We start from the raw sequence: 25,650 nt of genomic DNA, 5'->3' as shown, positions 1-25,650 counted from the left end.
TAGATTTCTTGTTTAAGAATCTCTCTCTCGTGTACACACGGACACAGACACATTACACACACAAGACACACTGTAAAAGTTATGTTTTTTTTTTTAATTATTACTCTGCATCAAAAAAGTCTACATATTTTCTTTCATGCAGCCAGGAGACTCAACCATAACACTGTGTATATTAGGCCTATGTTAATTTTCAAAAATTAACATAAAGTGGAGCAAGGATGCAAGTAAGAGTGCATCTCAGGATGCAAGTCCTGAGAAACTCACAGGAAACAGAATAGAAATGTACAGCTAGCCTGTAATGATGTAATACATTCTCAATATATTAATATATAAAGTCTAACATATATAAGTAAATATGAGTGTAAATTTCCCATCCCCTTTTGAGTTGCCTAGCAACATGAAGGCACCCAGAAACACTGTCAAGACAATGTTACTGAAATTTGTGAGAATTAACAATTTCACTCATTGTTAAGTCAGGACCTACCTATCTACATTAAATCTAAATTCTTTGTGGATAGTCTTTCAGTTTCTGCTGCTAGTAATGTTTTCATATGGATAAGAGAGTGCTTTTGCATTTTCTTTTCAGCTTTCCAGGTAAGATGTTTTTGGCATGATCGATATATGTGCATAAAAATGTTGCTGTTGTCATTTAAAATAAATAATCCATGGCACTCACTGCTGCGGTTAAGTGATTTCATCCACAGAAAGATTTTGCAATGTATCTCAGGGATGATTCTCATTGACAGGTAGAGAAATTAAACAGTACCAGTGATGTACCTGGCATATGAAACCCAAACTATCTTTACTTAAGACAAAACATTATGCTATCCTAAATGAAATATCCATTCCCCTTTTGGATAGCCCTATATATAACTGAGAGTTGGACCTTACTATGACATTGTCTCAACTTTAGTTACAGTTTTTTCTTCACAGCAGTAGATTCAATGAGGCGATGTACATGAAGTACCTACAACAAAACTGTCAATAAAAAGTGAAGACAAAAAGGACAAAGGCCATGAGGAAACACTGAAATGTCACTGCACAAAATATACAGTTCGTTTCTTCCTACCCTAACCTAGCCAGGCAAGAATTATATTCATCATTCTCTTCACTAAACATAAATGTAATTGGATACCATAGAATATAGCCATTTTATTTACATTTAAATGTGGAAGCATGATGTGTGTGTGTTTGCATATATTATTGTTGTCATGTAGCTGCTCAGTCGTGTCTGACTCTTCGTGACTCTCTGGACTGTAGCCCGACAGGCTCCTCTGTCTGTGGGATTTCTAAGGCAAGAATACTGGATTAGGTTGCCATTTGATTCTCCAGGGGATCTTCCCAACCCAGCTCAAACCTGCATCTCCTGCATTGCGGGTGGATTCTTTACTACTGAGCCACCAGGGAAACCCCATGCACGTCTGTGGTTCTCCTTAAATGCCATTTCCTGGGTCTCATATACAGATACCCTGAGATTTTGATCAAAGATGATAAGTACTCGAATGCGTTGTAGTTGCAAACTATTTCTAATTTGCAATTTTTCTAATTTAATGGAGAGCTACATTCCAACTACTAAAATAATCTGATCACAGAATAAGAAATCTCTCTAACTCCAGTAGCTCAGCGGGTAAGGAATCTGCCTGCCATGCAGGAGACTGGGGTTCGATTCCTGGGTGGGAAAGGTACCCTGGAGAAGGGAATGGCAACCCACTCCAGTATTCTTGCCTGGAGAATTCCATGGACAGATGCAGACACAACTTAGCAACTAAACCACCACCACTAACTTTAGTAAAACCGTAACATTCTTGAGGGGTGTATCTTGAGATCACAAATCTCATAACACATAAAACGTTAAATAACTAGTAGTTAAACTTCTTTTTCAGTATCACTTCCTGCTATAAAACAAAGTTTTCATTACTTTTTAGAAGTTAATATAAGGTGCCAATTACTTCACAACCACACTGCAATTTTGATATTGGGTAGTCAGCTGGTCTCACTTCCAGGCTCTTAGTGACTAAAGTCAGAGCACAAATCACTGTCCTAGAAAATTTCAAACTATTTTACATACCATGGAGATTTCTCACAAATATCTGAAACTAAAAGATTTACAACTCTAAAGGATAAATCTATAAATGCCAAGGCTCTATCACTGTATTAAAACTTTCTAAGTTAATTATGTTGATTGTTCTATACTATAAGCTATAACATAAACAGGGTTAAATAATTCACAAATAAATGTGCTCTGGACATAAAACACAGTGGCAAATTTACGCTGTGATTAAAATAATATGGACATAAAAGAACATTACAGACTATGAATGAACTTCTCAAGTTAATATTCAAATAAACCTAATTCCAGGATTTTGCATTCATTGGAAATTAAACACATGTACAGATATCAAGAGTACATAGGAAATACTTATGAAAATTAAGACTTAAATGGTCAATTTGCTCAAATATTTCACCACTTAATTAGAAATGTAATTCCAATATCATTTTATTTTGTCCTAAAATAAATTTCATAGCTAACTGTAAGGTTCTCCTGAAAGACCTCTTAAAGAAGTCCGCAACTGTCACAGACTTTTGTACCTAACCACACAAGAAGAGCTTTTTAAAATCATGCCTTTTGTTTCACTAATATAAGAAACAGATTGTGTTATCTTCTTTAATTTATTGTGAAGAATTCTAAAATGAATTTTATGTAACGATACAAACATGACTGTATTTGACTTTGAAAAATTTGTACAGCAAATATGAAGATGTTTTTGCTTCCATAATAGATTGTAGCATTTTCATCCATTTATATTTTGGGGAATACTATAGCAATACTGTTTCACATTTTAGGACAGCAGAAGGAAAAAGGACTGTGTCAATTAATACAAATTTCTATTTGCAAACCAGTAATCATTAGTGGGGGGTAAGCAGAAGGAAGCAAATCTAGGAGAATAAAATAAGCTTCCAAGCAGGATGATGCTCTCATGAAAAAAAATAAGCAAAAATCACAAGAAGCTGATTTTCCCCTTGTATGGGACAGACTGTACAATAGCCCAGATATCAAGAATTTACTCTGTGAATCAAAATTCAACCTAAATGATCATCTCTACATTTATACTTATTTAAACTGATTGAATCACAACCTTCTACCCAATAATAAAGAAACAACATTGAAACTGTTCTTTTTATAATGATTGCAAAGCATTTTTAACACCTATATTCTTAGCTCTGTAGAGTAATTCTTTCCATCTTTAAATATTGGAACACATGCTAATTAAAATATCCTCTGTATGCTTATATAGCAGTATACGATATTGTGATTTATGTACTGACAAGTCTTCACTTACAGCTCAATTAAAAACTATTTTTAGCTATCTGTTTTAGGTAGCAAACATACAACACAATGAAAGTATTTTAGACTAAAGCATTCAACAATGAACTCTCTGATTAAGCAAGATAAATAAAAGTGAAAGTGGCCTGCTTGAAAACAAAACACAAATACAAACTAGTCTTTTACCATGTACTTGGCTTAAGGCAAACTGATAAATATTTAATACCTCTACCACAAAGAAGTCCACTTATTCCCAAACACAAAGCTCAGGCGGGTGTTATTACCTCTATCTGTAGATCCAAAACTTCCATTAGCAGAATCTATTATAATAAGAAGTTGAAGCACAGAACAACTTGTTAGAAGCTTGGGCAGCCAGCCAGGCTCTAAATGCATATTCATATTTGAAGATGTATGTTTTCATTGTTGGATACACATTTCTGAGATGTTTCACATGCATCTCATTTGTTGTTGTTTCATTCCTATGAGTTACAATAAAATGTTCCCCCATTAAACCATAAATAATCAATAATTGCACCCTTCAGGGAACCAACAGGAAATACAAAAGAGAATATTTTTTTCCAAAACAGCACAGGTTGAGGAGCTGAAAACTAAAAAAAGCTACCTACATATTTTAGACTGTGGAAGTCTGATAAAAACTCCTCAGAAACATGGCTTTATAAGATATCCTGGCTAATGCTACAACTTTGAGCTTGGTAATATTTTAGCAGGGACCATAATAAATAGAAGTCATTTTAAAATAATAAATATTTATAAGAACTTTGCATTCTATTCAGCAACTTTTCAAGAAAGCTGGCTTTTATAAATATCAATGAAGTTGATGTGAGGTGAAACATATATATATATATATATATAAATAATATAAAAGTCACTCAGTCGCATCTGACTCTTTGCGACCCCATGGACTATACAGCCCATGGAATCTCCAGGCCAGAATACTGGAGTGGGTAGCCTTTCCCTTCTCCAGGGGATCATCCCAACCCTGGGATTGAACCCAGGTCTCCCACATTGCAGGCAGTTTCTTTACCAGTTGAGCCACAAGGGCAACAAGTGAAACATAATTGAGTTATATTGTATAAGCCCTTACTATGTGCCAGGTCCTTGTATGTACTATCTGTAATCCTTAGGACAGAACTGTGAGGCAGAGATTTCATAGAAAGAGAACCTGAGGCATGAGAGGAAAGTGTATTGCTTTCTAGTAGCCCAGCTAAGAAAGATACATCACAAATTTTAACACAAATTCAAAGGTCTATGCCTACATAGCCTATTCAGGCAAATTGAATGCTATTTTGTAAACAGACATTTATAACCTGAGCATATATGAGCATCATACATGATTTTCATTCACTCAAAAAAAAACTAAAATTCACATGATCCTTCTCTGCATTACTCCATTCTCATAATTTATATCTAATCTTCACAATTCTTAAATTAAGAACAAATGTTTCACATGTATATTCTTAAGTACAATTCAACGGGACTAAACTAAAATGTACTGGAATGGGTGAATTTACTCAGATGACAAAGTAATGCTCAAAATTCTCCAAGCCAGGCTTGAACAAAACGTGAACCATGAACTTCCAGATGTTCAAGCTGGTTTTAGAAAAGGCAGAGGAACCAGAGATCAAATTGCCAACATCCGCTGGATCATCAAAAAAGCAAGAGAGTTCCAGAAAAACATCTATTTCTGCTTTATTGACTATGCCAAAGCCTTTGACTGTGTGGATCACAATAAACTGTGGGAAATTCTGAAAGAGATGGGAATACCAGACCACCTCACCTGCCTCTTGAGAAACCTGTATGCAGGTGAGGAAGCAACAGTTAGAACTGGACATGGAATACAGACTGGTTCCAAATCAGGAAAGGAGTATGTCAAGGCTGTATATTGTCACCCTGCTTATTTAACTTCTATGCAGAGTACATCATGAGAAATGCTGGGCTGGATGAAGCACAAGCTGGAATCCAGATTGCTGGGAGAAATATCAATAACCTCAGATATGCAGATGACACTACCCTTATGGCAGAAAGTGAAGAGGAACTAAAAAGCCTCTTGATGAAAGTGAAAGAGGAGAGTGAAAAAGTTGGCTTAAAGCTCAACATTCAGAAAACTAAGATCATGGCATCCAGTCCCATCACTTTATGGCAAATAGATGGGGAAACAGTGGAAACAGATAGACTTTAAAGTGACACACTTTATTTTGGGGGGACTAAAAAATCACTGCAGATGGTGACTGCAGCCATGAAATTAGCTTGCTCCTTGGAAGACAAGTTATGACCAACATAGACAGTGTTTTAAAAAGCAGAGACATTACTTTGCCAACAAACATCTGTCTAGTCAAAGCTTCGGTTTTTCCAGTAGTCATGTATGGATGTGAGAGTTGGACTATAAAGAAAGCTAAGCACAGAATTGATGCTTTTGAACTGTGGTATTAGAGAAGACTCTTGAGAGTCCCTTGGACTGCAAGGAGATCCAACCAGTCCATCCTAAAGGAAATCAGTCCTGAATATTCATTTTAAGGACTGATGTTGAAGCTGAAACTCCAATACTTTGGCCACCTGATGTGAAGAGCTGACTCATTTGAAAAGACCCTGACCTGGGAAAGATTGAGGGAGGGAGAAGAAGGGACAATAGAGGATGAGATGGTTGGATGGCATCACTGACTCAATGGACATGACTTTGAGCAAGCTCTGGGAGTTGCTGATGGACAGGGAAGCCTTGCATACTACAGTCTATGGGGTCACAAAGAGTCAGACACGACTGATCAACTGAACTGAACTGAACCATTCAATTGTTAGAATTTTGATGGACCCTATTTCAGCCATTAAAATAAACAAAAACACATATAAAGTATCAACAAACCTGTTTAACTAAATACTGCAGAATTCAAGAAGCCAGACTCAAACATAGTCACAATGTCTTCTGTATAATCATTATTCTTCAGCAGCCTTCATCCATACATCACTACCACCGCCATTCTCCCTAAAATGCTTTATTTTGTGTGTGAAGACAATACTTTCTGCTCCAGAAACTAAATATGTATTACTTTATAGAAAAATTTTATCTTATTTTTTTCATTTGTCTAGGAAAGGATAATTTAATTTTAATTCCATATCCTATTAATTTGAATTGAATCTAATAGACATTATTTAGCCAAATATTTAGACATTTTTAGCCATTATTTAGCCACAAATATTTAGCCATTATTTAGACAAATTTAGCCTAAAGAAATCTCTGAGTTTTCTAAATCAAATGCTTCAGTGTTCATTTATTTGGCTCATCTCAGATGAAATTTATTCTCCATCAATATCAAAAATAAATTTGGAGAAACAAATTTCTCTCAGTATTGTGATTTCAGAGATTTAAAGAAAAATTTGTAATTGAGTTTACATTCTGATAACTTGTGAAAATACCAATCCTACTTAATTGCCCAGGCAATGCCTAGGCAGTATTCAGGCCACTCAAGCCCTTCTTGTGCCCACAGTGGCAGATGTCATAACTAAAGCTTCTTTAGTAAAACATTTGTCTGTGAGTAATCTTTACTTCATGTGTTTTATTTTTTATTGAAAAATGCATCTGATGGGGAAAATAAAATGTTACTTGCCCTTAATCACATTTTCATAGCCTATGCATGGGTTTGGCATTAACGAGCCTATTGTGTTACACAAGTGAACATTTTATTTTTTCCCCACTAAACTTGCATTGGGCAAACCCCCTCTTAAAACTCATTCACGTGTCCTTTCATGGTGCACTCTCTAAATAGACTAACGTTTCAAGTGTTAATTACCAGATCAAATGTTCAGCAGAAATTGCACAAATTAAAAGTAACAAAGAAAATAAAACGAAGCTATGACTAAACAACAAGATCCTACTGTCACAACACAGGGAACTGTTTTCAACAGACCGTGAACAACCACAATGGAAAAGAATATGGAAAAGAGTATGTGTATGTGTGTATGTGTACATATACATTTATATATATAGGCAGCACATTAAAAAGCAGAGACTTTACTTCACCAACAAAGGTCTGTCTAGTCAAGGTTATGGATTTTCCAGTAGTCATGTATGGCTGTGTGATTTGGACTATAGAGAATCATGTATCATTGTGAGAGATGGACTATAAAGAAAGCTGAGCACTGAAGAATTGATGCTTTTGAACTATGGTGTTGAAGAAGACTCTTGAGAGTCTACTGGACTGCAAGGAGATCCAACCAGTCCATCCTAAAGGAGATCAGTCCTGGGTGTTCATTGGAAGGACTGATGTTGAAGCTGAAACTATAATACTTTGGCCACCTGATGTGAAGAGCTGACTCACTTGAAAAGACCCTGATGCTGGGAAAGATTGAAAGCAGGAGGAGAAGGGGACAACAGAGGATGAGACGGTTGGATGGCATCACCGACTCAATGGACATGAGTTTGAGTAAACTCTGGAAGTTGTTGATAGGCAGGGAGGCCTGGCGTGCTGCAGTCCATGGGGTCGCAAAGAGTCAGGCATGACTGAGGGACTAAACTGAACTGATATGTACATGTAAAAATGGTGACACTTTTCTCTGAAAGAAGCGGGTGAATTGATGTGAATGTAACTATTTAGGTGAGTATTCAACCTAAGTGTGTACTCTAGTTAAGTAAAATTTTATCTTCATCAAAGCAGCAAGAGACCAATTCATTCATTCAAAAAGCATTGAGTGATCGGTTTGCGCCAAGCGCTAGCTAATCCCAGCCCTGGGAATATATGAACTGTTAAAACGTGAGGAATCACTGACCAGCATGCAGAGCCGTTTCTTCTCTACTTCAGACTGAGCCCCACCAGGACCCAGACTCTAAGGGGGTGTTTATCACAGCTGCAGGCTGAATTAACCCCCAGCTACTATAAAGGAGTTACCAGACCACCCACCAGGAGGGTGCTGTATCCAAAGGTCTTCCTCTAATTTAGGAGAGAAGATTCTTCCACTAAACACTTTGAACAACTATAACATTAAACCACTCCACAAACTGTCTACAGGGTTGCAGTCTCTTTTCACTCATAAGTGGGGTCATTTCTAAAAATGAGAGCTATATGTATTTGGCTGATTTATGTCAATGTATGACAAAACCCACTGCAATGTTGTGAAGTAATTAGCCTCCAACTAATAAAAATAAATAAAAAAATAAATAAATAAAAATAAAAATGAGAGCTGGGGCTACTAGCAGTTTTATCAGGTTACCAAGCTTACACAAGCATGGTCCTGGGCAAACAAGGACATAACAGTCATACTACTTATAAGGCACTAAATTGCTTTTGATTTGTTGAACTTTTTTCTTCCCCTAAACCCAAACACACACACACACACACTCATGTACGTACATTTGCAGACTGTCAATTTCAAACACTGATTCAACCAAGGCAGTTACATGAATCTGTGCAATTACTAAGCTTTTCTTATCCCAGTTTACCTATCTGTCAAATGGGGTTAATAACACCCTCTATATGACAGAGTTCTGTGATAATTATAATTACATAATTTTTAATTCAGGAAAAGTGTTTGGCATTTAAGTTTTACGAGTAATACATATTTATTATTATTTTAATCAAACATGTATTACTTTTTAAATGCACAATAATCAAACTTTATTTATTTAAAATAATTACTTTAATTATTGTTCAACATGGACTTTGGCCTTTTGAGGCAGCACTAGAGATTATCATAACATCCAGGATAGTGGTGATCCTAAAATCACTGGTCAGTAATAGATATTACCTTGTCTGTTGTCATCAGACTTTTGGAAAATTCCAGATAGTTAAAAAGTCTCAATTGCTTTACATTTTAAAAACTGCATGCTGAATATCTACTATGATAAGGTATTCTATCATATATTTGATAATATCACCCCATTCAATTGTCACATACAAATTGGCACTTGACATTTACCTCTATAAGAATTAAATTATGAGCTGCCGCAGCTACTGACCTTCAACACTCTCTGAAAAGAGTTCACGGTGGAGATCAGGAAGGAGGCCCTCTGTGCTCTGGGGAAAACTGGTAGAACAAGTCTTCAGATAGTCAGATATTTTCAGGAGATTTTATAAGCCCAATTCTTGCTTGTATCTCCTCATCTCTAGAAAATCACTGAAATCCTTCATGGTGACGTCTGTTTCTTGTGACTAGCAGTAGTCTTCATGAGACTAACAGCAACCTTCTGCAAAAAATGTGCGTACTCCCCATTGCATGTACTCCCCATTCACCAAAAGTACATATACTGACCTTCCCACTTGCCTCTCTGGAGCAGTTTCTCAGAGCCATCTGAAATGCTATCTCCTGGGCTACAGTCCTCATTTGTCCCAAACAAAACTTAACTCACAACGCTCACATTGTGCTTTTTTTTTTTTTTTTTTTAAGTCAGCACAATCTTCACCACATATCTATGGAACAAATGAAAAAAGATAACTAACCTGTCTAAGGTCGAAAACGTCATTGACTGGCCAGGAACTGAACCTGGGTCTTTTAACTTGAAGTTATTCCTTTCAAATTGAGTTTTCCCTTTTTCCTCTTCCCTCATCATCAGACATACTCAGAATCTCTGGAACACAGAGTTTAGACACACGATTTGTTAATCTGCAGGAGAAAGTACACTATCACATACTGATCTTGACCTTGGAAAATGGTCCTACACACATAGAAAGGAGTTTGACAGTATCTAATTTATATCCACATTTATCCTTTGACTAGTCACATTTTTAGGAATCTACCTAAATAGATACTGAAATAGATATGTCTCTACACTAAACAACTGCTTGCAGAGAGAGACATGCACTAAACAGCTGCTTGCAGTCTACTTGTAGGAGCAAAAGACTGGAAAACATACTTTAAGTGGGCTCTTTGCATAACTATTTTGAGATAACCCCCAAACTGGAAAGATAATCTAAAACTAAAGAAAATGGTTACACATCAGGGAGGGAACAAACAAGATGGATGGAGAGAGATGGAGTCTAGATTTCTCTGACTTTGGAACTATTAAAATGTTTATGAAATAAAACTTCAAAAATTGTAATGCCTGAAAGAAAAAAAATCACAGAAAACAAATGAAGCTGTGATTATAGAGTTGGTAGCTTAACTATAAAAGAATTTTTTCAAGTGATTTTTTTTTAATTTTTATTTATTTATTTTCCCCTTTATTTATTTTTTCAGTGGGTTTTGTCATACATTGATGTGAATCAGCCATAGATTTACATGTATTCCCCATCCCGATCCCCCCTCCCACCTCCCTCTCCGCCCAATTTAAACATTTACTTTGACTGTAAATGCCTAGTTAGATGTTTAAAAAATACAAAATAATGACTAGGAATTTTTAAAAAACAATTTCAGTAACTATGTTGTATATGATAATATTCCTATTATTCTGAAACCACATATACAGACAGGGAACATGGCAAAGCAAATAAGTCATTAGGATTGAAAACTTTCAGTAGATGAGAAAATAAATACAATATAAAATATAAAAGGTTAAACACAGCCTCATAATGCTAAATGGACATACCAGCATGAACTCATGATGTATTTTCTCTGTCAAAAAATACATATTTCCCACATGGCCCACTGCAAGACCTAAAATCTGCCAACGTATTAACAGTGAATTGCCCTTTAGGCCTAGAGCGTGTGTGCGTGCATGCCCATCACTCAGTTGTGTCCAACTCTGCAACACCCTGGACTACAGCCCACAAGGCTCTTCTGCCCATGGAATTCTCCAGGCAAGAATGCACTGCTGTGGATGCCATTCCCACTCCAGGGGACCTTCCTGACCCAGGGATCAAACCCCATCTTCTGTGTCTGCTGCAGTGGCGGTGGGTTCTTTACGACTGCACCCCGTGGGGAGGCCCATAGGCCTAGAGGTGGCCTCCAAACATCATTCCCTAAGGGCCAGAGTTCTTCAGTGAAATGACCCTTTCCAAGAGTAGGGCAGGAAACCAGCAAGACAATTCTGCAACATCTTCAGATGCCAGAAAGCACAGAAAATAGCAGAGGAAATTGAGCTGAAAAGACTAAAAAGCTAAGTCAAAGACACTCCCACTAGACAGGAAGTGAACTGAAGCCGCTCAGTCGTGTCTGACTCTTTGCGACCCCGTGGACTGTAGCCCACCAGGCTCCTCCATTCATGGGATTTTCCAAGCAAGAGTACTGGAGTGGGTTGCCATTTCCTTCTCCAGGGGATCTTCCCCACCCAGGGATTGAACCTGGGTCTCCTGCATTGTAGGCAGACGCTTTACCATCTGAGCCACCAGGGAAGTCCCACTAGACAAGGAAGGGGCAATTTAAACATTGAAAAAGAAAATTACAATAAACTGAAAGACATCAAATATGTTCAAAACCCATGAGTTCAAAACGATATGTGGAATCCAGAAAGGGGTATAAATGAACATATTTACAAGACAGAAATGGAGTTACAGATTCAGAAAACAAACTTATGGCTACCAGGGGACTGACATAGATTCAGTGCTATATGTAAGATGGATAACTGGTAAGGGCGGCACTGGTAGCAAAGAACCCATATGCCAGTTCAGGTAGACATCAGAGACACAGGTTCAATCCCCGGGTAGAGAAGATCCCCTGGAGGAGGGCATGGCAACCCACTTCAGAATTCTTGCCTGGAGAATCCCATGGACAGAGGAGCCTGGGGGATTACCATCCACAGGGTGGCAAACAGTCAGACACAACTGAAGCGACTTAGCACACGTGCATGCAAGGACCTATGCATGCACAGGGGACTCCACTCAGTACTCTAATGATCTATATGAGAGAAAGAGAATATATATGCATATACATAAAACTGATTCACTTTGCTGTACATCTAAAACTATAAATAACACAACATTGTAAACCAACTATGATCCAACAAAAATTTTCAAAAAAATACATAAAACAAACTGCCCACCATTTATGGTTATTAATGAACCAACTGACTGATTTTTCCAGAAACTTGGAAAATAAAGAGAAAATAGCAAGTATTTAATCAGTTTTCCTGTGTGAACTCCACCTGGCTTTAAAAAAATAGTTACTGATGAAAAGCTTTTTTTTTTTAAATATAAGTATTCCAGGAAAATACATTAAAAAGGAACATTAGATTATCACTGACTACTTATGATACAAAATAATTATTGTTTACTTTTTAGTGTGTAATGATATTGGGATTATATTTTTAAAAATAATCCTTGTTTTTTAGGATTCTTACATATTTACAGATTACAGACATTCTTACATATTTGCAGATTATAGATTATATATAGTATGTTATTCGGGGTTTCTTTCAAGAGAATCCAGTAAGGAAAGAGGATAGTCAGTAAGGTTTCAGACTGAAAAAAAAAACTAAGTGATGAGTAATACTTATTTAAGTGACTAATGTTTACTAATATGAATCAACCTACAATGCAGGAGACTCGGGGCTCAATCCCTGGGTCAGGAAGATCCCCTGGAGAAGGGAATGGCTACCCACTCCAGTATTCTTGCCTGGAGAATTCCACAGACAGAGGAGCCTGGTGGGATACGGTCCATGGGGTCACTGAGAGTTGGGCATGACTAAGTGACTAACACAGTGTATACTTGGGGAGCTCTGTATATATATTTGTTATTTTTAATGTTTGAAATTTTCCATGGTAAAACATTTCTTAAATATTGGAGGATTAAATCAGCTTCTCCAGTGGGCTCCAAAGTGAAGCTTTGCTTTGCTTTCATGTGCCTTTTGTTGATATTTCAAGATCTTAAGAGACAAAATTTCTTATTAAAGTCAATCCCCTTCCCCAAAACCACCCAATGTTTTTGTCTTTATTTTCGCCTCATTTTCCAATACAACATCTACCCCTTCCCCAACATCAAAAGGCCAGAATTTTACCATAAGCATGGAATAGTTTAAAATTGCTTAGTGGTTTGAAGCGTTCAGGTTGGTAACTGCACTATAAGCCTTGACTAATCCACATTATAAAACAGCGCCCTTCAAAAGAGCCCGGGAAGCTATCAGTTTCTCCTCAATCTGCACAGGCAACCATCTGACCCACTTTTCTTCAGAGAGACCCATTCCACATTCAGGACCATGCACGTCATGGATATAAATCTAACAGGAATGAAGCAGGCTACGAACAAGAGTTTTTTAAAAGCTGTACTTAGAAGACACTACATTATGATTTATATCAAATGAATAAAAAGTGATACAGTCTTTGAATGCATAATAAAAATCATGAATTTCAGACCTACTAATTGATTTGTAGAAGATCTACACAGAAGAGCAAGAAAATGATGGTTTCTAGTAAAGTTTTGAAATATTCATGAATCTTTATTTTCCATCCCAATTCAATGCAGTCAAGTGATGCCCAAGGTGTATATAGGCAACCTATGTTGTTTTGTAATAGAAACACAGCCCAGGCACTCCCCCAGAAAACTAAGGAATCGAATAAAATGTAACTAAGCCATGTCTGTCGTCATCTAAAGTGACTATGAAGATTAAATTACCGAGAAATTCAGAGGGAAACCAGTAAGATTCATGAGAAATGTCTTTCTCATTGTGAAAACTTCATTAACTTTTTCTCTACATTAACTTTTTACTCTACAAAGGTACTTTGTTTCTTCCATAGAAAAATGCTTTTCACCATGAGAAATTTATAATTTGATCATGCAGAATTTGTAAGGCACAGCATTTTTCCTTAAGAGGTATCCAGAAAGTTGAAAGATGGCCATGTTTTGAACAGAGAAAATGAGAAGCTTGGAGAAAAGGAAAGCAGAAGAGAGAGTTCACATCCAGACACCTGTTTATAATGATCTTCTTGTTTAAACCCATATGAATATGTCCTTAAGGAGAGAGGTAACTTTTTAAACATCTGGCAGGAATGAGGAAGCACGGGTCAAACAGCTTATACTGATACATAGTAACTATAGCACAGTAAGAGGTTGAGCAGCTGATGAGCAGAAAAAGATCATGTCAGACTCAATATGAGAATCTGCTAGTTGTTCTGAATTGTCCCAGCATCACAGCAGGAAAGAAAGAAAACAAATGAGAGCCATGTGTGTGTTGAACCATATCTGGAGCATGGGGAAATAAGAAGGCCTGAGAAAAAGGGAAAAAGTGGAACTTGCAAGGATAACCTCAATTTACAAAATGCAAGTAAGTGTGCCGTGTGTCTATTATATTCATTCATTCTATACTTTTTTTTATTAGCACTGGATATAAAATGATTAACAGAGGACAATGTTTAATAGGGTCTGATTACCCTAATTTTCAGTTTAATGAAGGAAAAATAACGGTCTGTGGTACATATTAAATAAATGTCACAATTAATATTTGTATTATGTGCACAAAATACTTACCTGTGTATTTGACCCAACCCAAATCCCTGAAATTCAATTTCTTAAATAATTGGCAAGTGCAATCATTTGTCTCCACTCCCTCTGCTCATTGCAGAGCATTATCATTTCTTGTCTGGTCCACTGCAATATTTTCCTAAGCCCTTTTCTTGCTTCCCTATTGCCTTGACCTTCAAATTATCTTTCAAAACTCATTTTTAAAAACTCAGCTCTGAAGCTGTTGCTCCCCAAGTTAGAGTCCATCTATAAATCCCCATCACCAGATAATAAAATCCAAGCTTTTTAGCATCATGCCCTTCCATCTTCCTCACCATCCTCTCCTTTTATCATTCTTTCACAATAAAGTGATTAGTGACCACACTGCCTGCCTAAGCATATTATAATACTCCCACTTCCTCAAACCTGCAAACATTCACTTTTTCATTCTCTAGGAAAAGCACATGAATTTGCAGGAAACTCAGAGTCAGCAGCATCTGACAGACCAATGGGAACATGTTCAATTCATTACTAATCTAAAAGGTAAATGAAGACTGCAATGATATAACATTTTCACTGATAAAACTGACAAAAATTAAACTCTATGCAACATTCTACTTCTTGACATATTCACTCAATATTATACTCTTAAGAATGATACATAACAGAAGCAGAAGATATTGAGAAGAGGTGGCAAGAATACACAGAATGTATAAAAGAGGTCTTCACGACCCGGATAACCATGATGGTGTAATCACTCAACTAGAGCCAGACATCCTAAATGTGAAGTCAAAGTGGGCCTTAGGAAGCATTAGTATGGACAAAGCTAGTGGGGTGATGGATTCCAGGTTAGCTATTTAAAATACTAAAAGATGATGCTGCGAAAGTGCTGCACTCAATATGCCAGCACATTTGGAAAACTTAGCAGTAGCCACAGGACTGGGAAAGGCCAGTATTCATTTCAGTCCTAAAGAAGGACAATGCCAAAGCATGATCAAGCTACTGAATAATTCTCATTTCACAAGCTACAAGGTCATGCTCAAAATCCTTCAAGTTAGGCTTCAATAGTACATGAACCAAGAACTTCTAGAGGCATAAGCTGGATTTAGAAAAGGCAGAGGAACCAGAGATCAAATTGCCAACACCCACTGGCTCACAGAAAAAGCAAGGGGATTCCAGGAAAATATCTACTTCTGCTTCATTGACTACTCTAAAGCCTTTGACCATGTGGATCACAACAAACTGTGGAAAATTCTTAAAGAGATGGGAATACCAGATCACCTGACCTGCCTCCTGAGAAAGCTGTATGCAGGTCAGGAAGCAACAGTTAGAACCGGTCATGGAACAACAGACTAGTTTAAAATTGAGAAAGGAGTACGTCAAGGAGGTATACTGTCATCCTGCTCATTTAATTTATATGCAGAGTATATCATGTGAATGTCGGACTGGATGAAGCACAAGCTGGAATCAAGATTGCTGGGAGAAATATCAATAACCTCAGATACGCAGTTGACACCACCCTCAAAGAAAGCAAAGAGGAATTAAAGAGCCTCTTAATGAAAGTGAAAAAGGAGAGTGAAAAAGCGACTTAAACTCAACATTCAAAAACTAAGAACACAGCATCCAGTCCCATCACTTCATGGCAAATAGATGGGGAAACAATGGAAACAGTGACAGACTTTATTTCCTTGGTCTCCAAAATCATTGCGGATGGTGACTGCAGGCATGAATTAAGCCTCTTGCTCTTTGGCAGAAAAGTTATAACAAACCTAGACAGCATATTAAAAAGCAGACATTACTTTGCCGACAAAGGTCTGTATAGTCAAAGCTACTGGTTTTCCAGTAGTCATGTACAGATCTGAGAGTTGGACCATAAACAAAGTTGAGCGCCGATGAATTGATGCTTTCAAACTGTAGTGCTGGAGGAGACTCTTGAGAGTCCCGTGGACTGCAAGATCAACCCAATCAATCCTAAAGGAGATCAATGCTGGATATTCATTGGAAGGACTGATGCTGAAGCTGAAGCTTCAGTTCTTTATCCACCTGATTCAAAGAGCTGACTCGCTGGAAACGACTCTGATGTTTGGAAAGACTGAGGGCAGGAGGAGAAGGGGAAGACAGAGGTTGAGATGGTTGGATGGCATCACTGACTCAATGGCCATGAGTCTGAGCAAGCTCCAGGAGATAGTGAAGGTCAGGGAAACCTGGAGTGCTACAGTCCGTGGGGTCGCAAAGAGTGGGACACGACTGAACAACAACAACATATGTGCATAGCATTGAAATAAAATTGTAAATGGTATCTTGTGGAATGTACAAAATCATTTTAAAACTGTAAAAATATAAATGTACAATATTTCCTATGTTTACATAATACATATGTAAAGGTATTTTTCAGTGCAATGGAAAATCTCCACAAACTCATGATGGGGCTTTCCTGTAAGGGAGCCAGAAAAGAAGTTGGATTTAGGATAAAGAGAGAGAGTAGTTGTGCTTTGATTCTTTTGTAAGAAAAAAAGAAACATGACATGTCAAGACTTCTTATTTCTGAGAAGAATGTACTACTTTCTTTTGTATTAATAAATTTTCTCAGTATAAAAAATGAATCAACAAAGAAAACACAGTTAATATCCTCAAAGAGCAAAGCAGTGAAGAACACATGCAGGGGAAAGCACACTTATGAAAATGTGTCACTAATGCCAGGCTAGAGGGCTAGACGGAGCTGTGAGAGGCGAGAAGGCAGCGATCTAATTGACCAAGAGTTCCAGGACAGCTTCCCGACATTTAAATATAAGATGGATGGAAGTTGAGGACCTGGGAGCTGGGGGCTGTGTTTCTGCACTGAAGGCAGTACAAACCGCATTTACGAAGGAAAGGCTGCAAGAAAGAACAGACTATTTCGGAGAAACCAGAAGTCATTTTTAATGTCTTAGCTTCAGATAGTGTGTGGACAGGTAAAGAGAGTTGAGGCTAGAAAAGCAAACAAGGATGAGATCCTGAAAGGAAATATATCCAGCCCTCAGGACTCCGAACTGTACCCTGACAAATGGAGAGCAGCCAAAGCCTTTTAATCAGAGGAATGATAACGCTAGGTGTAGGTGATAGAAAGATCATTGCAGGGAGTCTGAACATGACTTGCACGGGCAGAGAAACACAGGGCAAAGGGAGAGGAATCAAGTATTCGGGAGCTGAAAACCACAGAACTAAATTACATGTGACTGGATGGGGCAGAAAGAAAGGAAAGATGATGCCAGGCTCTGGCTTAGGCATCTGAATGAATGAGATTTCCTTCACCAAACATGGAATATCGGAAAGAATGTGTAGCTTGGTTTGGGGAAAGTGTTGATCACAACTGTAAAGTGGAAGAATAAGAACTAAGACTATCTGAATACCACCTTTTGTCCAATCCTACATTTGTTCAATGATTGGTATCCCAGAGTTATTTTCACATTACTAGTCCCGGTCCAAAGAAATCTTAAGATATACACATTAAAATTAAATCTGCTTTTGTTGTTGTTGAAAGTCCTCAAGAAGCAAGAAGAAAAAAAATCTACTCCAACTTTCTAAAACAGACACACAGTTTACTGACTATTTGCAGAGGAAATATTAGAATAACAATCATGATATTTCAGCTGGTAGAAATATTTTTATATAAAAGTTTCATTATCTCTCTGGCACCATGGAAAAATAAGCTTACTTATTTATAGATGTGAAATTCTTTTAACAGATATGTGGACAGCTTGATAAACACAAATTTCCTAAACTTAACCTAATATGACCCATTATTCCATGAGAAATGTCCCTCAAAAAAAAAAAAAAGTGAATGGACTTTTTTGGTTACAAAGAAAATGAAATACCAAAGATAACCTCTTTAATCAATATGAAAGTCTAGAACCTGGCATGTCATTCATGTATGTGAAGTATTCCCATTTCAAGTACGCTAGAGTGCAGGAAGTCTGTGGATCTACAGGTCAAATAACAAAACATTTTAAAACACGGAACAAATGTTACTGTGTATGACACCAATCTATGAAAAAAAATAACCATTTTTCCCTTGCATTATTCTAATATATGATATCAAAAATGACTATTTGATATCAATTCATAAAACGTTTCCCCTAAGAGCAGACAGACCTTTCACTGGTTTGTTCCATAACAGCAAAGACAGCCTGTATTTATTAGGACCAGCCATGACTCTAAAAACCCAATTCATTTCCTCTTTGATACTCTTCCTATCATTTTATTATCATATCAGTTACATTGATAGTTTTTGCAAACCATGACTGAGCTACTCTATCCCTTATGATCTGAACATGTGTTTGCTTTCTAGGGCTTTCCATATCCAAAATAAAACCCCTACAGTTCCAAAGGGAATCCTCCACATATCTACATGTAAATATTTAGACCTTTCAACTATCTCTGTAGAGATTATCTGTGTGGTAAAAACGTGGTGCTCTCCAAACATCCCATCTGCTCGTCCACGTCACTCAGATACCTTGAATTAGGTGAGGTCATGTGATGGGATTCTGGCCAGTGACCTACAGGTGTAAGTGATACTTGTCATCCTGGCCAAGAAAGGAGGACATGCATGGGACCCTGCAAGTGTCCCTGCATCAGTCAAGGTGCCCAGCAGGTGTCCGCTCAATGGAGCAGCCATTAGTTTCAATTCTAATGTGGCCATACGGGGCAAAGCTCCTCTCTCTACCTCCCTAGTAATCCAAGTTGGACCAGTAATGACAGACAGAGAGAAAACCCTTGCTGTATTCAGCAACTAAAATTGAGGGATTGCTTATTATAGTAGAATAATCTTGATTAGCATGAACAAATAGAGCAAACCCTTTAAGGTCAAATGTGCCACCATCTCAACTGTTTCCCTTGCTATCATGGGAAAAAGGTGGATATTTTAAAAAATTAACCTCAATTCCTTCTAAAAAACATCTGTTTCGAAGAGAAACTATAGGGCTATAATTTTCAATAGTGACTTTAAATTTACTTTGAGGATAATATTACACAGAACTCCTATTTCTGAAGACTTTGATGACAAGAAAGGGCACTTTATCTTGCATGATCTATTATCAAAGGGCTAAACTAGAGAAATAGTTTCATCCACTTAACAGCTGTTTTTTGAGCCCCTTATTGTGCCAGGCACTGTTTTAATACACCACATAGAGGAAACTGAGCAAAATCAACTACAGCCCCTGCTCATGTTTTTCCCTATCAAGCTAAAGAGATAAGCATTAATAAAACAGTTGTACAGGTAACTATAAAACTGTGTCATGGCCTAGAGTCTTGTTTGCCAAATATTCCCAGCTTTCAACTTTCTGGGCATATGGATAGTAAGGCTGTATATCCTGGCTCACTTTGGGTAAGTAGGGGCCATTGAACTAGTTCTGGCCAATGCATTGTGAGAAGCCATATGAGTCACTTCCTGGCTAAGTGTTTAATTGCTCCAGAGCCAGCCCTGTCTTTCACCGCGGCCACCTGCAACACTGAGATGATTACAGCTCCACTAGTGACTAAGGTCAACAGAGCCCCGTGCTGACTACACTGAACATATATCGTGAGGGACGAAAAAAAAAAAGGGGTGGTTGCTTACAGCCACCGAGATTTTAGGGCTGTTTGTTTTTGCAGCAAAACCTAGGCCATCCTGAGTAACAGAGGTCTTCTCTACATTGTGCCTAGTGTTATAACTCCAAAATGTCTTTATTATACGATGTGATTTTGACAAGCATTTTATGCACTGGACATCTGAGCATAAAAAGTTTTGTGAAATTACTCTAAAAAGTTAGTACTATAAGGGCATCTCAAACTAAACGTGTTTTTAGTTTTACCACTTCATCTGAACACTACATCATTCTCTACAGCAGGAGCACTAAACTCAATACTTTTCAAGCACTAAACTCAATACTTTTCAAGCACTAAACTCAATCCTGTGGTCTGCTATCTATGCAGACCACAGGTGCTATGTAACAGACAAGCTGGGGCACAGCCTCCTAACATAGTTTGTCTTGGGAGAGGCAAGTTAATGCATGCTCTGAACAAGTTCACCTCCCAATGATTTTTGCTTTTCAAGAAAACTTTAACATTTTCTTAGTATTCATTCCCTCTAGTAATCCAGTTTCTGGCGTTTCACTTTGTCTCTTATGCTCTTTCTCTTGACAGATGAATCAGGTTGCCACTTTGTTCTTGCGAGATGAGTTCAAAGGAAAATCAAAGGAGTCCAACTTTTTTTTTCTTAACCCAATTTTCCACATATAAAGTGCATTTATGCTTGCTGACTATGCACTATTAATGTCCCCCCAAATATCCCTGGGCCAGTTCCAGTGGAGAAACTTGGAAATAAGGCAGGAACTTTACCCAGTTAGGGAGTATGCAAGATACTGCCCTTGAAGTTTTGTTGAAACACAGCCACATCGACTCTCACACCTGTTGTCTATGGCTGCTTCTCCCTTACAAGAACAAAGCTGAATAACTGCAACAATGTTTATTATCTGACCCTACACAAAGTAAGCTTGTCTACCCTGACCTAAATGGCCAACATTATTTAATTAGGATAATGAACGAAATCCTTCACGTAATCTCTAAAACGTCTCTCTCTAAACACTCTCCCTTCCCCAACCCACTGTCCCAATTTGCTTCCCTAGTTTCTACTCACACTCGAGTCACTTTCTCAGAGAAGTGACTCATGACCGTTGCCTGTCCTGAAGATCATATTCTTTGGTGATGCACTCTGGAGAACCCCAATTCTCATTGTACCTCATGTTGAATTATATTTCTGTTAGTTTGAGTACTTGGGTATAGTCTGTTTCTCCCATAGGCTGCAAAGGTCTTTAAAGAAAGAAGAGGTCTGGTTTTAGTTCAGTGTCTGTGCTTAAGACCCAGAGTAGGTGCTCTGAAAAGTAACTGCTGAAAGAATACTTGGATTTTGGGATACACAGACTTGATATTTGAAGTTTCAACTATCTACAGGCAATTCCAATAATCTATTACAAATATTCACTGGCAGTTCCTCTCAGGCCCTACTTTGAATCTCAAAATTGTTTGGTTAATGTGTCGGTTCATTAGATAGTCAGTGAAGCTGCTGGTACCCAGGACACTTTTTCTACTGTGGACGTGCTACTCCATACTCATCTTCCCTCACAGAGTAAATCAGGAAATAATTTTTAATGGGTTCTTTTTAAAAGAGAAGTTCCCCTTAGAAGAAAGTCAACTGATAATGGTAAAGGTTCTTAACTAGAATAGATACGTTTGGGATTTATGTCAAAGTAAACCATTGATTTTACAGTATTTCCAGTCTGGAGAGAGAGCATATAAAACATATTATCTGAGGCAAACAAGAAAAATTTTTTAAAGTCTTGAAATTGTTTCAATGTTTTCCTCTGCTATAAGACTATTTATCTAAATAGTGGTAAAACCAGAGACAGGTTGAAAATAAATGAATTGTGAGAAGTAAGGAAACAGTCAGAAAATGGTTGTCTCAACGGAAACCTAAATCAGGTGAAATGTAAAGTATACGTAATCATTCCTCTGAAGCAACAGAAGCTGAAAGTAATACTGAAGCCAATGAACCATTGCCTATTGTAAGTATTAATAAAATTCAGTTCACATAGTTTGAGGATCTTTCTCTCTCAAAAAAGGAAAAAAAATAAGAAGAGAGGCTGAAATGCAATCACGTAGACTTGTGAAGTTTTTTCTAACCAAAGGTGATCATACAGGAAAAGGTTATAGGCCAAAAAAGGTATTCATCACAGATATCACCAGAATAAAATACATCTCTGAACATATCCAAAGAGGAGAAGTAACCAAATTATGTCTTCTATTCGGTAGTACACAGTAGTTTTGATCTATTATACTGGGAATCCCAGTTTGGGGTTATAGAAATAGTAACTTATGTCCATATATTGGCACTGGATCACAGGCTACTGTATGGATTAGTTTCATAAGTTATATATTGGAAGAATCTCTTGCAATACAACCATGAACCTAAAACTTAGAATTTCTTGGGATTCATATGTACCAAAATGACATTTACAGATTTGAAGGCCCCACAACACATTTCTTATGAATGCTAATAGCATTCACATTATACTTTCTTTATCAGTGAGATACTGCTGTAAAATAGCCTGAAATATGGAAGTAAAATAATTTCTTTTGTTATGATGCTTCTCTCAAATAGAAAAATCAAGATGCAGATTATATCCTCAAGCAAAGTATCTTCCTCTTCCATGTTGATATCTTTCATAGTGCTCCTATCACGCCTTCTTTCACCCCACAAATTTGTCCTGGGCAACATCTCCCATTCCCCTGGGCTCCAATGACTAAATGTTAAAATTTCCCAAATCATTATTACCAGTTAGAGTTCTCCACGAGCTTTGACTTTGCTCAGCCAACACTTAAATACTTGCCTGTGGGTATCTGTCAGGCACTGGAAATAAAAAGGGAAAAAATCCCAAGTGGAAACTCTTGCTTCCTCTTGAAATCTTTCTGAGTTTCTTTTAACCAACTTAGACATTTGAGTGTCAGGCCTAACCCCTTCTTTCTCATATTCTACATCTAATCAGTTACCAAGTTTCTTTGAGTCAAACTGTTAAAAAACAATCTGCCAGTCCATCCTTGCCTGCCCATCTCCTTCGTCAGCATCATAGTTCGGGTCACTATCACCAGTTGCTTCAATTACCTCAATAACGTCTTAATGGATTGTCCCATCCTGACCCATCTGACTCATTTTCCTCACTACCATCAGAGGGATTTCCTGAATCTCTTTATCAAGAGTTTTACAAAGTCGTTCATGATCAGATTCTTTCCTATAATTCCACTTCTTCCCTCTGATCCCTGTTCCTCATCCTTCCCCATCATTGTCCCCACACTTAAATTTCAACCATTCCAAACTACTCTCTGTTCTGGGAAAAGTTAGACACTTTCTCACCAAGGGCTCTCTTCACAAGATAAAGTGCTAAATGATTTGCCTGAAACGTTCTGCCCCATCCTCCCATCCCCAACCTCACTGCAAATTCTGCTTACTTGAAATTCTCCTGTTCATCCTTAAAAATCTCAGATTAGTTGTACTTCCTCTGGGAAATCTTCTCTAACTCTTCTAAAAACGTATTATTTTCCTGTCATATGTTTCTGTAACATATTGTTTCATTTATGGCTGTACTTTGCTCACCATATGCTGTTTACTTTAAAAATTGTTTCTCAATAGATTGCATCATGGAGCAGACAGAATTCCTATTCAATTAATTTTGATATTCTAAGTTAATAAGAAAAAGATTTAGCCCATAAGAGTGACTTGATAAATATATACTGTGTGAATGAACAGATATATAGATGGATGGATGGATGGAATGGATCAATGGATGAATAAATGAATCAGTGAATCCATAGGTTCATTTCTAGTAGCTCTAACTGACTTCTTCTGCAAGTATTTCTCTGAAAATCAATGATGTCCAGCACAACGCTTCACAAATGTTTCTGCATTAATACTATTGGCAGAAGAGTCTGAATTCATACCTCAGAAAATTTATTAAGTTGGAGGGTTATCTGAAAATTGCATATGAGTGTAGAATTATATACCATAATATGTTTGAACACAGCCTAATATAAAAATTTTTATACTTTTCTTACCCCATGCATGCATGCTAATTTGCTTCAGTCATGTTTGACTCTTTGCAGCCTTATGGACTGTAGCCCTCCAGGCTCCTCTATCCATGGGATTCTCCAGGCAAGAATAGTGGAGTGGGTTGCCATGCCCTCCTCCAGGGGATCTTCCTCACTCAGGGATAGAATTCACAGTTCTTACGTCTCCTGCATTGGAAGGAGGGTTCTTTCCCACTAATGCACCTGGGAAGCGCCAACCCTATACTTAAAGGGTCTTTTGTCTCAGAGACCCTTTTAGTTCTTGCCATTTGAAGCTTTTTCATGGGTCAAAAAGGCAGTTTCCATTCTTCCTCCATCCAAACCTCCATTCTTCCTCCTTCAGCTTCTAATTCCCATGAAGCAACCCAGCAAACTCTTATAATTATCTAGAGACAATTAAGCAAATATTAAATCATTTAGCTAGAGAAGCAGATAGTGTGATGGAGGATTTTAAAATCATGCCATAAATACTGTTGTGGTTTCAATATTTGTAGTCACCAGAATAGTTTTTAAAGGTGTTCTGAAAGAAAGAAAAAGGCACAAAATACTGTATTTCAAATTACGCTTCTATTTTTTTCAATAACTTCATTGTTATTTTTGACTCAAGAATTATAAAGTGCTGCTGAGAGAAGAAAAATTATAAAAATGTCAAGCTCTATTATTATCAGTGTCCTTCTCTGTACGGCTATGTCTTTGAGCCAAAGCCAGAGGTAGGAGCATTGCACAATAAAGAAATCATGAATCCTGCTCTCAAATGAGCTCTAATGTCCTGGGCTCATTAGCACATGAGCCAAGCTATTAAGAGATCTGTAACGTCTTACAAGGACTTTGATTTAGGATTGCCCCACATAAAAATGACTTTAGCTATTAGGGCAGCAATTGTTGAATCACCAGTCTTAATTTTTTTTTTCTACTGCAATATAGTAACTTAATAGTAACCACCTTTAAATTAATAAGCTAGTTGATTACATTGTATCCATTATGTTTCTATGTATTCTCAACTCTTGTGCCCAGTTGAAATTTTGCATCTCAACAATGAAAGTACATTAATACTAAAGAGATCATTACAAAAGACACAGAGTCATAGACAAGAGGTACAGAGATCATTTGGAATCAGAGCTATTATTAAAGTATCACTAAAATCATCTCATTATTAAGATTTTTACCTTTGCAATGAATTTTGTGGATGCTCTAGCATATCAATAAACCATCCTTTTCAATGTAATTTTTTTTAATTCAAGCATAAAGATTTACTTTTCAATGATGAGGTGAGGGAAGTGCCCTATGACACAAAATTTAAGAAGGCAGATGCCCGAGACATCTCATCCACCTCACCTTGGTCACAGTCTTTGCCAATAAAGCCCCAGAAAGAATCA

At 37.4% G+C, this 25,650-nt stretch overlaps 1 protein-coding gene and 1 non-coding gene across 8 annotated transcripts in view; both read right to left on the bottom strand.

Moving 5' to 3' along the window:
* The window catches only part of LAMA2 (laminin subunit alpha 2), a 693,967-nt gene that overhangs the window by 564,306 nt on the left and 104,011 nt on the right, over positions 1 to 25,650 (bottom strand). For 2 of the 7 annotated variants that reach the window (XM_043457131.1, XM_043457133.1), the window contains exons 1-2: positions 9,772 to 9,903; positions 9,291 to 9,358 (exon numbers count right to left, since the gene is read on the bottom strand). The exons of 3 other annotated variants lie outside the window; for them this stretch is intronic. In XM_043457131.1, coding sequence (XP_043313066.1) covers positions 9,291 to 9,358; positions 9,772 to 9,881 — 178 coding nt within the window. In that variant the 5' untranslated portion in view covers positions 9,882 to 9,903. Of the gene's footprint in view, positions 1 to 9,290; positions 9,359 to 9,771; positions 9,904 to 25,650 lie in introns of those variants that run through there. 2 more of the 7 variants (XM_043457135.1, XM_043457136.1) reach the window with 1 other exon arrangement.
* TRNAC-ACA lies at positions 11,530 to 11,601 on the bottom strand. The gene has a single exon. It is a non-coding gene; the product is annotated as a tRNA-Cys (tRNA).

This window comes from Cervus canadensis, chromosome 33 (assembly GCF_019320065.1).
Source record: "Cervus canadensis isolate Bull #8, Minnesota chromosome 33, ASM1932006v1, whole genome shotgun sequence".
NCBI lineage: Eukaryota > Metazoa > Chordata > Mammalia > Artiodactyla > Cervidae > Cervus > Cervus canadensis.
The sequence above is the reverse complement of the archived record's forward strand: the minus strand, read 5'-3'. Positions and strand labels throughout refer to the sequence as shown.